An 18,775-nucleotide genomic window follows, 5' to 3' on the forward strand; every position below is an offset into this window, starting at 1 on the left:
GTGGGCTGTGTAGGGTGCAATTGAGGTTAGGTTAGCTGGTTTGGAATGGAAAATATGAGGCACAGCTGTGGATATTGGCCATCTTAGGAGCTGGGCCTCGTGCCCACCTGTGGCAAGAGGACAAGTGCCATATTCCAGAGACCAATGAAGTACCAACCATAGCTTAAGTATGTTGTGCAACTGAGCCCAAAAGTTAACTCATTGCAAATATCACCGTGCAAAATGTGTCTCTTACATACAGTATACTACATTCCTAAAAATAAAGGTGCTTACTGATGCCATAGAAGAATATTTGCTGTCTTAATGATTCTTTAAAGCATATTTCTGAAGAACCTTTCTGTTTTAGATGATTCAAATGTATGAAAGAAATGGTTCTTTAAAGAACTAAATAGTGCTTTGAGGAACCAAAAAAGGTGGTTCTACGCTTCAAAAAAATGATTTTCAAGAAAAAAATCCTTAGTATTTTTGTCTTGTTTTCAGTAAAAATATCAAAAAATTCTTAAATCAAGATGCTTTTTCTTGATGAGCAAAACGATCCAAGAAAGTGATTTCGTGCACAAAACAAGCAAAAAAAATCTGCCAATGGGGTAAGACATTTTTTCTTGAATTTAGTGTTTAAGAAAAATGTTCAAGATTTTTTTTGCTTACCCCATTGGCAGATTTTTTTGCTTATTTTATGCACAAAATCACTTTTTGGGTCGTTTTGCTCATCAAGAAAAAGCATCTTAATTTAAGAATTTTTAGATATTTCTACTGAAAACAAGACAAAAATACTAAGTAAGAAAGTCATTTTTTGCAGAATATGGGGTCTTCAACTACTCTTCTTCAAGGGCCAGATTGAAAAATGTAAATATGATGCGGGCCAAACATTTACCCATACTTTTACCTTTTATATATTTTTACTTTTACCTATTATTATTATTATTATTATTAGAATTATTATATATGTTATAACATGTTGTTTTTGTTATAGCTCATATATTAAAAAACATGCATTTTCAAAAAAGATGCACATCTTGCATCCAGTATTTTGCCGTTTAATTACTGAGAAAACATATTTTCTATTTTAATATTTTAAAAACAAATGCAGTTTAACAATGCAAGAGTCAAATGGTATAGTTAAACTATGATCATTGCACAAAAAAGTGCAAGTATAAATAATCAACACAGTTATAAACAAAAGAAGTTTAAAGGCTCTGCATTACAGTTAGTGCTTTACAAAATTACATGTTTAACTTTTCTAAATTGTTACATTTTTAAGTATTCACAAGATATAACCAGTCTTCTCCTAATTGTCAGGAATTTCAGAGACGAACCTAAGCGCAGACGTATATGAACAATTAACACTTTATTAAATATAAGACAAGAAAACAAAACCCACGATGGGGCAAATAACAAACAATAAACTGAACAAAAGACAGGATTTACACAGAACTATACCAACTAGACTAAACTACAAAAACAATTACCAACAACTGGACACAGGCTAAACTAAACAGACTTCAGATACTCACACTGACAGGACAAAACGGACCAGTACAAGACACCAAACACAAGGACTTTAAATAGGGAAAACTTAATGACACACACCTGAAAAGAATCATTACTAAGGGATCTGGGAAAAAGTGGTCAGAATAAACCAATACTAAAACCACGCATCTCCCACATAAAACATTGTACTGTCAGAACCCTGCCATGCTGAACTAGATCTTAATACAAACAGGAATCTGGCAGGATCCTGACACTAATGGCTTAAATTGCACTTCATGTTTTTCTTTTTAATATTTTAAAGATATATAGGCTAAACCACCTTTCCATTGTACACTACATTCGGACTCGACTGTCGGAGTTCGCCCCCTAGTGGCAGTTGTAATGAAATTTCAGTTTACTCGTAAATCTGTGTCAACATGGGATATGAGCACATTCCAGCGCAATAGCCTTTAATCTACAAATATATTTATTCTTAATAATTTACTTTTCAGTAATCAATCGTTTTAAAGGATTTAAGTGTTGCTGATACACGATTGGAACACACTGAAATAATCACTGCCGGTTGGCATGTTACATGCGGTGTATAAAATATGAGTAAATAATCCTAAAATATTGACTGGTAATGATTGGGCACTGTATCATGTATCATCATAGGTTTTGGTAAAATAGCTAAGGAAAACGTATTTGAGTTTTTGATACTACAGAGCCTTTTTTTTTAAGTCTGATATTAAATGTTTTCTCAGTGTGTGGTACCACAGAAAAATGTGAATTAACCACCCAGCCAAATTTGAAAGATTAAAAAAGGCAAATAAATCCAATAATTTATCAATAAATCTTGAAAAAACAGGCAGGATTCTCTGGTCTCAAACACAGAAATGTGGAAAAGCTGTTTAACATTATTAGCATAATTTATAAGGCATTTATAAACAATTCTTTTAAATGATTTTACACAGACTTTAACAGATTTTGGCTGTAGAGACAAAGCCTTGCACTAATCAAATCAAATTTACATGTATGCATTTAGCAGATGCTTTTATCCAAAGCGACTTACAAATAAGAGAGATTTGAACATTTTGTCAGTGAGCTTACTCACTAAAGTCTATAGGGTCAACAACACCTACACTGTAGGAAAAAGGCCAATCCTCCCACCTCACCAATCCCACTTATATATCCAGCTGCAGTTCAGAGAGAAATCTGTCTTAATATAGCCTCACAGCTGTGAGCCCAGAAGGAATGCAGGGCCTGGCTATAGCCACAAACTCCAAGTCGGAATATCCTCCAACCTAATCAATGTGCGTGTCGTCTTCTTCCGACGCGAGCTTTGATGACCCGTACAGAGTTGCCAAGATAAACCGAATAGGAGGGCGTGTGCATGTGCATATGCACGAATGTGTTTGTGGGGTGCGTCTTACAGACAGCGAGAACCGGGATTGTTTTCACGCCATGCACACACCCCAGTCATGCTGTCATCTGACCTCTGCTGAGCTCCAGGCCAGCAACGGCTGTCTGTGTTACAGGCGATCTTGGTTAGGAATCAGCGCTCGACCACAGAATGGGCCGTTAAACCCACACTCGTCCCATGAATCACTCAGTGAATCTGTTCTTGTTTCTTGGAATCTAAATGTTTCTGCTCTTCCCATGATGGTTACTGGTGTTTTGGGGGAGTTTAGACTAAATTTAACAGCACAATAGCTCCGTTTGACATTAATCTCGGAGTTGTTTGACATGAATGATTATTCAACTAAAAAATAAGATTTTGTCAGCGTTTTTATTTCACCCGCATGTCTTTCCAAACGGTTAGGACTGTGTTCTGTGGAAACATAAAAGATAATGTTTTGAAGAATGTCTTGTCTGTATTTTTCCATACAGTGTAAGCGAATGGGGAGTGGTGATGTAGAGCTCCAATATTGACAAAAAAAAAACACTGTAAAAGTAAAAAAAGTGAAAATAGTTTATATGTCAGTAATGCATTACAAAAAGGTTGTGTGTGTTAACATTAGTTAGGCATTAGCTAACATTAGCTAATATTTATAATATTATTTCATGTAAATGTCAGCATTCATTAAATCAAAGTTGTAACTGGTAACCTTAGTTAATGCACATTAAACTAACATTAACTGTATTGCATCAACAAACATTAACAAAGATGAATGCTGAAAAAGTATATTGCTCATTGTTAGTTCATGTTATACATGTTAACAAATAAAACCTTATTGTAAAGTGTTACCTCTTCGTCTACATATAGCTTAGCATTAATATCATACAAGCATTTAGGAAGTTATTAACCAATTTTTTTAAAAGTTGCCCTCCAGCATTTTTTGTGATTTTCACAAAATGCCTTGCAGGAAAATTTTCTACTAAAAATATATAAACAGACAAATATATCAAATAAAAGAACAGACCCGAACAAACAATAAACAAACAAAACAGGAAACAAGTTTCATCCGATCTATATTTTTACTCTGCTTATAAACTCTTAAAATATATTTTTTTTGCAAAAAACTGAAATAATTACATTTTTGTGAAGGAATTTTGTTAGAGATCAGATTCAGAACGATTATCAAAACGTACAGAGTTTACAATTAGTAAATAATTTTTTTGCTTCAGTTTTTTTATGGATAAGTGCCATCTAGTGGATAATCGCTGTATTACAGATTAACATAAAACCTAATCATCAACATGTTTTTATGCAAATGTTTTCTCTTAATTGACGTTTTCACCATTTGCTTTAATTGAATAGAAAACAGGAAGTTGGACTGCTACACTGCAAAAAATGATTTTCAAGAAAAAAATTCTTAGTATTTTTGTCTTGTTTTCAGTAAAAATATCTAAAACTTCTTAAATTAATATGCATTTTCTTGATGAGCAAAACGACCCAAGAAAATGGGTCAAATAATCTGCCGGTAAGCAAATTTTTCTTGAACTTTTCTTGAATTTAGTGCTTAAGAAAAATGTTCAAGATTTTTTTGCTTACCCCATGGCAGATTTTTTTTTGCTTGTTTTATGCACAAAATCACTTAAATTTCATATTTTTGGTCTAAAAACTAGACTTATTTTCTTGAGTCGTTTTGCTCATCAAGAAAAGCATCTTCATTAAAGAATTTTTAGATATTTTTACTGAAAACAAGACAAAAATACTAAGACATTTTTTTGCAGTGTAGAGCATTGTCCTTCAAAAAGATCATAATGTATACCATTTACATAAATGTATATATTTGGTACCAATATGTACCTTTGAGGGACTAATATGAACTCATTATGTGCAAAGGTGTACTTTTTGAAAGGGTCCTAGTGAAACCCTTTATTTTATTTTTTGACATTATACACAAAAAACATGAATAAGTAACTTATGATAAATATATTTTTTTTAAATGCACTATTCCTTTAAGAAACTTATGACGCTTTTTTGTTTTTGTTTTTTTAAGGACGGTGGTGATGCCAATAGCCAACGAGTTTGCTCCAGACGTGGTGCTGGTTTCTTCAGGCTTTGACGCTGTGGAGGGGCATCCGCCACCGCTCGGAGGATACACACTAACGGCCAAATGTGAGTATTGTCTGAATCCCTGCATTAAGGAAGATTGTCATGGGATGAAGTGTTTTTTCCACTCCTAAGGCTACAAAAATGAGTCATTGACATGGAAGTCTGCCTTTGTCCAACTCCCTCTCTCTCTTTCTCTCATATTTTACGTCTGAAAGCTTTAGTTTAGTTTATCGTGCGTTAATGCCACAAAAACAAGAGACCACTCTGCTGTGCAGTTTAAATCCCAAAAGGGAGGAGATCTACCAGTTATTTTTTCCCAAACTTTCAGAGCTTTAATGTTTTTTTTGTTCCCATGTGTGCATAACATCAAGATGGTATTCTAGGCTTGTTTGTAAATCAAACATTAAGCGATTGTGAACACTTGTTATTGGGGTCCAGAAGGTGCTTTTATCCTGTTAGAGAGTCTTATAGATTACATCTCTTAGTGAAAGCTTTCCTTATGCGAGTGCACGAACGAATGCACGCTAATGTTAAAACACTATTGTGGTTTAACAGGGTGGGGGAGTCCGCTATGCTACTTTTAGCGCGACTCAAAAGAGACAGGTCGTCCGCTGAGTCTGCGTCGTTCTTGCTGATAAAACTTACTTTAAATCAGATTCCTGTAGCCGGCTGATCTTAGAACAGCTCAATGACCTGTGACAGCGTTGATTTTCCTTTTTTCTGCAAGCTTATCTTAAAAAAAGATACGCACAAGCACATTAAGTGCATACCAGAGTAAATTTACCAGAGCTGGAGGCAAAAATGCTGTACATACAGAAAATGCCTTAATGGTGTTTGGGGGGGGTTATGTTTTTTAACATTTAACGAGCACCAGTGGTCCGATTCACGATTTTACTTTTACTTTGGTGTGTAAGTGTGTAACATGTTAACGATATGCAATAGGTGCACCCCAAAGTAAACAATGACGCAAGTTATCGTCTCCAACATAAATCGTTTCTTGGACTACAACAAACACACGGATTGTAGGAAACAGTTTACTTCTGGGATTGTAATGCACAATTGTATTGACATTAACAAAGATAATGAATGCTGAAAACTATATTTCTTGTTCATGTAAGCTTATGCATTCACAAATGTTAACAAATACAACCTTATTGTAAAGTTGAACATATTTATTGTATATTATAATAAAAATCTTCCTAAATGTAGATATAACCCCTATCGTGCAGTGAAAAATTAAAATCAATCAAAGGTGGTCTTGAATATGAATGTTCATAAAGGTTTGGAAGGGTAAAGTCGGATACGTATATTTAAACATGAGATCAAACAAAAAGTTCAAAAGATGCCTGGAGTCAAAATACTAAAGCCACATATATTATAATTAAACCTGCCTCGTATTAAGTTTAGTCTCAGGAAATCCAAAGCGCTGTCTTTTTAAAACAGAAAATGTGATGTAATACTCGTTCTTTGATCACGGTCCAGCCGGCAGAGCTGTAACCCTCACTTCTATTTCCTGTCTCTCCTTTGGCAGGTCTTGGCTACCTGACCAGGCAGCTGATGGGACTGGCCGGCGGTCGGGTGGTACTTGCCCTGGAGGGGGGTCACGACCTCACCGCTATTTGTGATGCCTCTGAAGCATGTGTTTCTGCTTTGCTTGGAAACGAGGTAAGAACGGACTTCAGATCAATACCTGTTGACTATACTGATGTAATATTATCCCACATGTGTATCACATGGAGGACTTGAATGAAGTGCATAAAATAGTTGCCTAAATGAAGACCGTAATAAGAAAACAACTCATTGTCTGAGGATCTTGCATATTTGATGAAATTAAATGCATGAAATCACAGCATTAACATAGCAATGGATCAGTTGATGATGTGATTTTCCATCATCCGGCCCGAACCTCTCTCATGTTTCTGTCGAGCATTGGTCTTTATCCTCCCACTCGTTTCAGTATAGGATGTCACAGAGTAGATGTTTTTGGGGTGTGTCTTTACTCCCTTTGTCTTGGACAGCCACCAGTTAACAGAATACATAGTGAACCAATCACAGCGCTTGCGATCTACGTAGAACGGATGCGTTGTTTAAATTTCGGCGAGTGGGTTAAATCAGGCTGTGAAGAGCAATGCACAGCCTACAGCGTAGAACCTACGCACAAGTAAAAATTGCACTTAAGTAAGGTTTTATAAACCTGGGTTAATTTTAGGGATAAACCCACTAGTAAATTACAAGCAGGGTTCCAAAACCCTTGGTTAATTTCAGGGATAAACCCACTTCTAAATTACAAGCAGGGTTTCATAACCCTGGGTTAATTTCAGGGATAACCACGCTTCTAAATTACATGCAGGGTTTCATAACCCTGGGTTAATTTCAGGGATAACCACGCTTCTAAATTACATGCAGGGTTTTATAACCCTGGATTAATTTCAGGGATAACCCCGCTTCAAAATTACAAGCAGGGTTTCATGACCCTGGTTTAATTTCAGGGATAAACCCGCATCTAAATTACATGCAGGGTTTTATAACCCTGGATTAATTTCAGGGATAACCCCGCTTCAAAATTACAAGCAGGGTTTCATAGCCCTGGGTTAATTTCAGGGATAACCACGCTTCTAAATTACATGCAGGGTTTTATAACCCTGGATTAATTTCAGAGATAAACCCGTTTCTAAATTACAAGCCAGGTTTCATAGCCCTGGGTTAATTTCAGGGATAAACCCAGCTTCTAAATTACAAGCAGGGTTTTTATAACCCTATGTTAATTTCAGGGATAGCCCCGCTTCTAAATTACAAGCAGGGTTTCATAACCCTTGGTTAATTTTAGGGATAAACCCACTTCTAAATTACAAGCAGGGTTTCATAACCCTTGGTTAATTTTAGGGATAAACCCACTTCTAAATTACAAGCAGGGTTTCATAACCCTGGGTTAATTTCAGGGATAAACCCACTTCTAAATTACAAGCCGGGTTTCATAACCCTGGGTTAATTTCAGGGATAACCCAGCTTCTAAATTACAAGCAGGGTTTTTATAACCCTATGTTAAATTTAGGAATAACCACGCTTCTAAATTACATGCAGGGTTTCATAACCCTGGGTTAATTTCAGGGATAACCACGCTTCTAAATTACATGCAGGGTTTTATAACCCTGGATTAATTTCAGGGATAACCCCGCTTCAAAATTACAAGCAGGGTTTCATGACCCTGGTTTAATTTCAGGGATCAACCCGCATCTAAATTACATGCAGGGTTTTATAACCCTGGATTAATTTCAGGGATAACCCCGCTTCAAAATTACAAGCAGGGTTTCATGACCCTGGTTTAATTTCAGGGATAAACCCGCATCTAAATTACATGCAGGGTTTTATAACCCTGGATTAATTTCAGGGATAAACCCGTTTCTAAATTACAAGCCGGGTTTCATAGCCCTGGGTTAATTTCAGGGATAACCACGCTTCTAAATTACATGCAGGGTTTTATAACCCTGGGTTAATTTCAGGGATAAACCCGCTTCTAAATTACAAACAGGGTTTCCTAACCTTGGGTTAATTTCAGGGATAACCCAGCTTCTAAATTACAAGCAGGGTTTTTATAACCCTATGTTAATTTCAGGGATAGCCCCGCTTCTAAATTACAAGCAGGGTTTCATAACCCTTGATTAATTTTAGGGATAAACCCACTTCTAAATTACAAGCAGGGTTTCATAACCCTGGGTTAATTTCAGGGATAAACCGGTTCTAAATTACAAGCCGGGTTTCATAACCCTGGGTTAATTTCAGGGATAACCCAGCTTCTAAATTACAAGCAGGGTTTTTATAACCCTATGTTAAATTTAGGAATAACCCCGCTTCTAAATTACAAGTTGGGTTTCATAATCCTGGGTTAATTTCAGGGATAAACACGCTTTTAAATTACAAGCAGGGTTTCATAACCCTTGGTTAATTTCAGGGACAAACCCCCTTCTAAATTACAAGCAGGGTTTTTATAACCCTGTTTTAATTTCAGGGATAATCCCGCTTTTAAATTACAAACAGGGTTTCATAACCCTTGGTTTATTTTTGGGATAAACCCACTTCTAAATTACAAGCAGGGTTTCATAATCCTGGGTTAATTTCAGGGATAACCCAGCTTCTAAATTACAAGCAGGGTTTTTATAACCCTATGTTAAATTTAGGAATAACCCCGCTTCTAAATTACAAGTTGGGTTTCATAATCCTGGGTTAATTTCAGGGATAAACACGCTTTTAAATTACAAGCAGGGTTTCATAACCCTTGGTTAATTTCAGGGACAAACCCCCTTCTAAATTACAAGCAGGGTTTTTATAACCCTGTTTTAATTTCAGGGATAATCCCGCTTTTAAATTACAAACAGGGTTTCATAACCCTTGGTTTATTTTTGGGATAAACCCACTTCTAAATTACAAGCAGGGTTTCATAATCCTGGGTTAATTTCAGGGATAACCACGCTTCTAAATTTCATGCAGGGTTTTATAACCCTGGATTAATTTCAGGGATAACCACGCTTCTAAATTACAAGCAGGGTTTCATAACCCTTGGTTTATTTTAGGGATAAACCCACTTTTAAATTACCAGCAGGGTTTCATAACCCTGGGTTAATTTCAGGGATAACCCCACTTCTAAATTACATGCAGGATTTTATAACCCTTGATTAATTTTAGGGATAATCACGCTTCTAAATTACAAGCAGGGTTTCATGACCCTGGGTTAATTTCAGGGATAACCCCGCTTCTAAATTACAAGTGTGAAACGATCTTCAACCTATGGTTAAAAGCAGGGTCTAGAACGAAGATAAACCACGGTTAAGCGCTGTGTGAAAAGCCCTAGAGTTAATATTTTCAGTTCTGGTTTGAATTTAAAAATTAAAATCAATAATTACAATTAAATTGTGTTCTTTTTTAGATAATCTAGTGTGACAATTTACCTGTTGATGTGGCAAATTGTCGCAAGTGAACATTTTTTATTCAACAGTCTACAACACCGTAATGAGATAAGAGATGAAAATGTAATACAACATATGTGCCCAAGACTTTCTCTTTTCATTTGGTATAAGATTTGTACCATTGTGATGTAAGGTGCTCAGTAAATGTTAGACAGTGTGAAAAGTGTGAAAACTTACCCCCCCCCATATACCGCATATTTATTCACATATATGTTTGGCACATATGCCACATGCATTTTTTTTTTACCTAATGTATCTACAATTTTGATATGTTGCTTTCCAATAGTATGTATTTATAAAAAGTTCCATAGAAACTGAATATTTGACAGAATTGTTTTAAGTGAATCGTAAAGCCTTCAGACTTCAGAAAATATGTGTGTTTTTGAGGAAGTGACCCAGGGTCACAACCTTACTCCGTTCACATTTAATTGGATAAGAAGGGAACCTGCTGAAACCATCCACACAGACCCAGCGAGACTCTTAAACATTTCAATAACATCCCTCTCCCCAAACTGAGCCCGGCCGGTGTGGATCCCAATTTTAACACTCTTGCTGAGTTTATACAGCCTTCCAAAACAAGCCAACCGCTGGGAATGCAAAATCATTTTGCCACTTTTAGCGTCAGATGAGAGAACATAGGGCTCGTTTCTGGTGTTATTGTAGCTCCTGAGACAAGCTTGTAAATTCATTCCTGGAACTGTAAAGTCTAGCTGGCTCTACTCCATGTGAATTTCAGAGGATGAGAGGAAAATAAACAAGACAGTTAGACAGGGCGATGAAGGTTTGTTAAGGCTGTTGTTTGTGTGGCCTTGAGTATCAGGAATTAGACACATAGATCAGAGCGACCTTCGGGTTGCGTCATTCTGTCAAAGCCGTCGTGTTGGGTCTCTGTCATCTATCCATTGATCACTGTGATTGCGGTAGTTCGGCAAAGAAAAGCTGGAAAAAATTCCTGTCTTCAAACTGTGTCTCAATATGTAGCTCGTCTGGTAGAGCATTGTGTTAGCAACACAAATAGCATGGGTTTGATTCCCAAGGATCACTGAAAATTGAAAATTCTGTCATCATTTACTCACCCTCAAGTTGTTTTAAACTTGTATAAATTTCTTTGTCCCACTGAACACAAAGGAAGATAATTTGATGAATGTTCATAACCAAACAGATCAGATGCATTTTTTTCCTACTATGGAGACTACTATGGACATCTTTGTTACACAGATTCTTCAAATCATCTTCCTTTGTGTTCAGCAGAACAAAGAAATTTATACAGGTTTTGAACAACTTGAGGGTGAACAAATGATGACAGAATTTTTCTTTTTTCAGTGAACTATTCCTTTAAACATGCCGTAAGCTGCTTTGGATAAAAGCGCCTACCAAATGCATAAGGATAAAATATTTGAAAAGTTTGGATCCAAAACACAATAAATCCATTTTGACTAATTTCTGTAAAAATATGTTTTCTATATCAAGAACGCGACAAGATGAAAACCACAATTTTTGGTTTATTTTTTTTGCAAAATCCAATAAATAAACAAAGTATTGTTTTCAAAATGCTATAAATCTATTGAATCAAATATAAATGTGTATTCATCTTTGCCATGTTATATTCATTTAGTTGCACTGATTAAAAATAAACATTAATGGCATTAAAGATGCAGTGTGTAATAGTATCACTGTATACATATAAATTTGTTATCGTATTGCCGTTTCATCCACACGGATCCGGCGTTTTGGGAGACTGAATCCGCTATTTTTTTAAACCGGGTCCTAAAGTGGATAAATCTGAAACCGACACCCTTGCGGTTTCGTCTGTACAGCCAATCCGTATATTTTGTGAAGCGAAAACGTCATCACATCACGTGTCAGAAGCGTCACACGTAACAGCAACAACAATAACGGCAGATTACATGATTGTGTTTGTGCTACAGAAGCTACTAAAGCCTACTAGCTTTATTACAGCAAAATCTATTGCTTCTATGCAATTGTGGTGACCAACAAGCGATAATGGACAACACCATACGTTGGCTATGCGCATGCTCAAAGTCTTCTTCTCCGTGTATAGTGTATATCTGTGGCAGAATTACAGCGCCCCATACTGGTCCGGCATATATACTACACCGCTTTCAGTCGGTTATAGTGGTTTCGTGTTTACGGATTATTTTTTTAGAGCGCTCGGATAGGGAATGCACCGGCTTCGTGTGGATATAGCCTGAGAAGAATCTTTTGACAGAAATGCAAAATAATTACAAACTATATTATCAGGGCTGTATAAAGACATTTCATAATGAACCGTTATGTTTTTATTACCTTGGAATGAGACGTTTTTTTTTCTTCATACCGAGGGTCCCCTTACATGGAAGTCGCCATTTTGTGCCGCCATGTTTCTACAGATCCCTTAACGGACAAACTTTTTTACTAAGTTGTCTCCGACGATGACATGTTTGTCCCTGGCGGCTACCGTAGCTTCTCTATGCATTTCAAAATCGAGGGGTGATCAGTGAACTGAGCTATTGGTTGCAATTCGCAACCTCACCACTAGATGCCGCAAACATTTACACACTGCACCTTTAATCAAATGCTATCATCATTGGGACGTTGTCACTGAACTTTTTTGACAGCGATCAGCTTTAAAATGTTTTTGACTTGCTCGATTTTCGTTGACTTCGATGTAAAATAATGGAAAGTTTTTCATAAGATCCCCAGGGGTCAATGTGTTAGCATGACAGAAGCTTGATGCTGTCGTGTGAGAACAAGCAACAGACAAACATTTTTCGTCGCCTGAGTGCCTCTCACATCAATTATTAGATAACCACCACAGGTTTGACAATGCCATCAAAAGTATCATTTGGTTTTTGTTTGTTTGTTGATCACGAATTACAAAGTAGATGAGGAAAAGTAGGATTCTGTGTATATTCAACACACCGCCCTTATTGTTTACAATGCGTGAAATGGTGCGCTGTGATTGGTTAAGCGGATTTATTGCATTCTGCAGAGAAGGAGTGGCGTTTATCGCTTTTTGGAATAAAGGGTGAAAAGATGACAGAAAAACATGGCTGATATCGGATTTTGTGTAAAATGAAGAATTTACTTTATAATACTGACCAGATACAATACTGATTTTGGTGGTAACAAATTTTTTTTGAATGCCGTTTATCACGTTTTGGAACCCAACTCTTCATTTAATTGTTCTTAATTGTATTATAGGCAAAAATATATTTGGAGAGTAACGTTTTGGAGAGGAGGGCAAGCTTTTTTGCTTACCCACAAGGCATTGTGCCTCCACAGCTACAGGCTTGCCAGAAAATACATACAGTACACTAACCTTGTGTTTGCTTTAGAGAGGAATTGCATATTGCCACTCTTAAAGGAATAGTCTACTCATTTTCAATATTAAACTATGTTTTTACCTTAACTAAGAATTGTTGATACATCCCTCTGTCATCTGTGTGCGTGCACGTAAGCACTGGAGCGCGCTGCGACACTTCGATAGCATTTAGCTTAGCCCCATGCATTCAATGGTATCAAACAGAGATAAAGTTAGAAGTGACCAAACACATCAACGTTTTTCCTATTTAAGACGAGTAGTTATACGAGCAAGTTTGGTGGTACAAAATAAAACGTAGCGCTTTTCTAAGGGGATTTAAAAGAGGAACTATATTGTATGGCAGAATAGCACTTTTGGGAGTACTTCGACTAGGCGCAGTAACACCCTCCCTCTCCCATTATGAGAGGGAGAAGGGGAGCGGACTTTTCAGGTGAGTCGAAGTACTCCCAAAAGTGCTGTTCCGCCATACAATATAGTTCCTCTTTTAAATCCGCTTAGAAAAGTGATACGTTTTATTTTGTACCACCAAACTTGCTCCTATAACTACTCGTCTTAAATAGGAAAAACGTTGATGTGTTTGGTCACTTCTAACTTTATCTCTGGTTGATTCAATATACCATTGAATGAATAGGGCTAAGCTAAATGCTATCGAAGTGTCGCAGCGCGCTCCAGCGCTTACGTGCACGCACACAGATGATAGAGGGATGTATCAACTCTTCTTAGTTAAGGTAATAACATAGTTTAATATTGAAAATGAGTAGACTATTCCTTTAACGCAATAACTGTAATCTGTTTACATGCGCCAGTTAATAATCGTGACTCGGGTCACTGGAACAGTAGTGGTAGGCTATACTGTGATTCTGCAGTCTCCCACGTGGGAAAGTTTGTTGCCATAGCCGAAAAGAAGAGAGAAGTATTAAGTGTTTAAAACCGTGCGGTAAAAGTCTGTTTGGTGGTGTAAATTCTGTTTCAGCGACCTATCGAGTGCACTCTCTGGAGAGATGTTCAGAGGAGAGTATCCAACACCCTTCCTCTCTTCCTTTTTAGCTTTCAGACGTTGCCGTAGGTCCCATCTGAAAGCAGTTAGTTTCACACCTTGCTCAGACAAGGTCATTGAGAGAGAGAGAGAGAGACTTCAAGTCTTCAAAGGATATTGGGAAGCAGAAGGAATCTTGTGTCACAGAGTCTGATTTCACAGTGAATACTATAATGCGCTTACTATCGCATGAACAAAACACAGATTTTTAGGTGCACATTGTTTAAATATGCAATATGTGGGCATAAGTGTAAACTTCAAATCTTCTGTGCGGTGCATTCAGAGGGTCTTTTTTTAATTCAACCGCAGAGTCACCGAATCGTGCAGGAAGTAAAAAAGTGAAGCAAACGCCAGATCTGAATGCTGTAGATGTAAGAAACAAAAGCAGCGAGTGTAATCAGTATTGCAGGAAACAGGTGTTTTATCATTGCATTAAAGGCCACATGCTAACAGAGGTGAAGTTTAGGGCAGCGAGCGGAGGACGTAACTAACGTTTGAGAGTTTTGGATGGCCTGTTTGTTCGTGTTTCAACTAACACCTCATGGGAGAACAGGTGCTCACCGAACCTCTCTACCCAGCTGGAGCGCTCGGTCGGCTCTTACTAGAAATGTAAGTCAAGCATCATGTAGTCCCAGCTGAGGGCAGGTGATTGAGCTGCTTTACAGCGCTGCCGCCCGCTTTCACGACTCTGGTCATTATATCGAGCGTTTAACTGACCGGGCCGGTGTGAGAAATAGACTTCCTCTTTTACAGGCGGTGGAGAGACGGAGACGCTGTTATAATGAGGATTGTGTTTCCTTTGGTAAATTCTCGTACGTTTCGGTGAGCGATCAGAGGTTTGATTGGTTAAATAGCTTGTGAATGATGCTTCTCCTCTGACATCATTCGGCTCTGAACCTATGACTCATTGATGGATGTGTGCAAGCAGATGTTGTTCTCTAAATTGTGGTCATTAGCAATTATATGATAAACAACGTCCTAATAGACTAATTGTTGCCAGTTACCAATGAAGTTCTCCTTGTGTTTACCCAAGAGCTACAGTAAACACGCAAGCGTTTACCTTTAAAGACTGAGGTGGATTTTCCAGAATCATCTGTTTTGTGAAACACAAGGCTGGTTTGCTTGGTCACTACATTCATTTAATATAAGATTACAGTTTGAAATGAACATGAATTCGTTTCAGCTGCAGGCCTTGTGATTTTGTTTGTGTATACATTTATTTATCTGTCTGTCTACCTGCCTGTATATCTATCCACCTATCATCTTTGTGTCTGTCTGTCTGTCTGATGATCTATCTGCCTGTCTATTCCTCTAACTGTCTGTCTATCTTATCTTTCAATCAATCTATCATCTGTCTGTCTGTCAATACATGGATCCCTCTTTCTGTCTGTCTACACTCTAAAAAAACAAACGGTGCTATATAGCACCAAAACAATTGCTTTGGATCGTAACGATAGAAGAACCATTTTAGTGCCATATAGCACCGGTGAAGAACCAGTGAAGCACCAGTGAAGCACCAGTGAAGCACCAGTGTAGAACCATATAGGGGCCATATAGCACCACATATGGTTCTACATAGCACTATATGGTTCTACACAGGTGCTTCACTGGTGCTTCACTGGTGCTTCACTGGTTCTTCACCGGTGCTATATGGCACTAAAAATGGTTCTTCTATCGTTACGATCCAAAGCAACTGTTTTGGTGCTATATAGCACCGTTTGTTTTTTAGAGTGTATCTGTCTGTATATCCATTTATAATCTGTCTGCATGCCTATCAGTCTGTCTATCCCTTTTTGTATCTGTCTGTCTGTCTTTCCATTTATTGTCTGTCTGTCTGTCTGTCTATCCCTTTGTCTGTCTGTATATCCCTTTATAATCTGTCTGCCTGCTTGCCTGCCTGCCTGCCTGCCTGTCTGTCTGTCAGTCTGTCTGTCAATACATGTATCCCTCTTTCTATCTGTCTGTCTATCAATTTATAATCTGTTTGCCTGCCTGCCTGTCTGTCTGACTGTCCGTTTGTCTGTCTGTCTATCCCTTTGTCTATACGTCTGTCTGTCTGTCTGTCTGTTTGTCTGTCTGTCTGTCTGTCTGTCTGTCTGTCTGTCTGTCAATACATGTATCCCTCTTTCTGTCTGTCTATCCATTTATTGTCTATCCCTTTCTTTGTCTATCTGTCTGTATATCCATTTATAATCTGTCTGTCTGCCTGCCTGCCTACCTGTCTGTCTGTCTGTCCGTCCGTTTATCCCTTTGTCTATCTGTCTGTCTATCTTTCTGTCAATACATGTATCCCTCTTTCTATCTATCTGTCTGTCTATCCATTTATAATCTGTTTGCCTGCCTTTCTGTCTGTCTGACTGTCCGTCTGTCTGTCTATCCCTTTGTCTATCTATCTATCTGTCTGTCTATCTGTCTGTCAGTACATGTATCCCTCTTTCTATCTGTCTATCTATCCATTTATAATCTGTCTGACTGCCTGTCTTTCTGCCCGTCTATCCCTTTTTCTATCTGTTTGTCTGTCCGTCAATACATGTACCCCTCTTTCTGTCTGTCTATCTGTCTGCATATCCATTATCTATCTATCTATCAATCTATCTATCTATACTGTAAAAAATTCCGTAGAAATTACAATGTTATTGCATGTGGGTTGCCGGTAATTTACCGTAGATTTAAATTTATGCTATTTGCTGGCAAGAGTTTGTTCAAAGTTAAATAAACTTTAAATATTAACAAGACTTTATCTTTACAGAATAAAACTATACAAAAACAGCCTCATGCAAAGCATTCTGGGAACCAGAAATCATTATCAACCTTTTTCTGTTTTTTGCTTCAGATTTTGTTTCCCAGAATGTTTTGCTTGATGCTGTGTTTTTAGTTTTACTCTGTAAAGACAAAGATTTGTAAATGTTTAATGTTCATTTAACTTTGAACAAAATGTTGCAACCCAGCTGCAATTTCTACGGATTTTTTTACAGTCTATCTATCTATCTATCTATCTATCTATCTATCTATCTATCTATCTATCTATCTATCTATCTATCTATCTATCTATCTATCTGTATCCATTTATTATCTGTCTGTGTGTCTATCTGTCTGTATATCTATTTATAATCTGTCTGTCTGTCTGTCTGCCTATCTGTCTATCCCTTTGTCTGTCTGTCTGTCAATAAATGTATCCCTTTTTCTATCTGTCTGTCTATCCATTTATAATCTGTCTGACTGACTGTCTTTCTGTCCGTCTATCCCGTTTTCTATCTGTCTGTCTGTTTGTCAATACATATACCTATCTTTCTGTCTGTCTATCTGTCTATCTGTCTGTCAATACATGTATCCCTCTTTCTATCTGTCTATCTATCCATTTATAATCTGTCTGTCTGTCTGTCTATCCCTTTGTCTATCTATCTATCTGTCTGTCTATATGTCTGTCAATACATGTATCCCTCTTTCTATCTGTCTGTCTATCCATTAATAATCTGTCTGACTCCCTGTCTTTTTGTCCGTCTATCCCTTTTTCTGTCTGTCTGTCTGTATATCTGTCTGTATATCTGTTTATAATCTGTCTGCCTGCCTGCCTGCCTGTCTGTCTGTCTGTCTGTCTATCCCTTTGTCTATCTATCTATCTGTCTGTCTGTACCCCCTTTCTGTCTGTCTATCTGTCTGTATATCCATTTATAATCTGTCTGTCTGCCTGTCAGTATGTCTTTTCCTTTGTCTGTCTGTCTGTCTGTATATCTATTTATAATCTCTCTGCCTGCCTGCCTTGCCTGTCTGTCAATACATGTACTCCTCTTTCTTTCTGTCTGTCTGTCTGTATATCTATTTATAATCTCTCTGCCTGCCTGCCTTGCCTGTCTGTCAATACATGTATCTCTCTTTCTGTCTGTCTGTATATCTATTTATAATCTGTCTGCCTGCCTGCCTGCCTGCCTGCCTGTCTGTCAATACATGTACTCCTCTTTCTTTCTGTCTGTCTGTCTGTCTGTCTGTCAATACATGTATCCCTCTTTCTGTCTGTCTGTCTGTCTGTCTGTCTATCTATTTATAGTCTGTCTGTCTGTCTGTCTGTCTGTCTATTTATAATCTGTCTGTCTGTCTATCCCTTTGTCTTTCTGTCTGTCTGTCAATACATGTATCTTTCTTTCTGTTTGTCTATCTATCCATTTATAATCTCTCTGTCTATCCATCTAGCATCTGTGTGTCTGTCTATCCCTTTGTCTATTCATGTGTCTGTCTGTCTGTCTGTCTGTCTGTCTGTCTGTCTGTCTATCTATCCCACTTGGCACAACAATTTTCACTGATTGCAATGAATTCTACCGTTGTTGTCATATTTTATTCCACAGTGAACTGAAGTCATATATATTTGAGTAGTAAAATAACACACATTTCCTTCAAAGTCATTTTTTCTCAGATGGTTTTGGTTCCTTGCACTTCTATTGCCTGATCTTTCTGTAACCCTATTTTGCATTCCGTCCCCAGTTGGC

The 18,775-nt window shown here is 37.5% G+C and overlaps 1 protein-coding gene across 4 annotated transcripts in view; it reads left to right on the forward strand.

Moving 5' to 3' along the window:
• Positions 1-18,775, forward strand: part of hdac4 (histone deacetylase 4) — a 256,174-nt gene that overhangs the window by 224,996 nt on the left and 12,403 nt on the right. For all 4 annotated transcript variants that reach the window (XM_065252263.1, XM_065252266.2, XM_065252265.2 and 1 more), the window contains 2 exons: positions 4,917-5,035; positions 6,504-6,637. In XM_065252263.1, coding sequence (XP_065108335.1) covers positions 4,917-5,035; positions 6,504-6,637 — 253 coding nt within the window. The remainder of the gene's footprint in view (positions 1-4,916; positions 5,036-6,503; positions 6,638-18,775) is intronic.

This window comes from Paramisgurnus dabryanus, chromosome 15 (genome assembly GCF_030506205.2).
Source record: "Paramisgurnus dabryanus chromosome 15, PD_genome_1.1, whole genome shotgun sequence".
NCBI lineage: Eukaryota > Metazoa > Chordata > Actinopteri > Cypriniformes > Cobitidae > Paramisgurnus > Paramisgurnus dabryanus.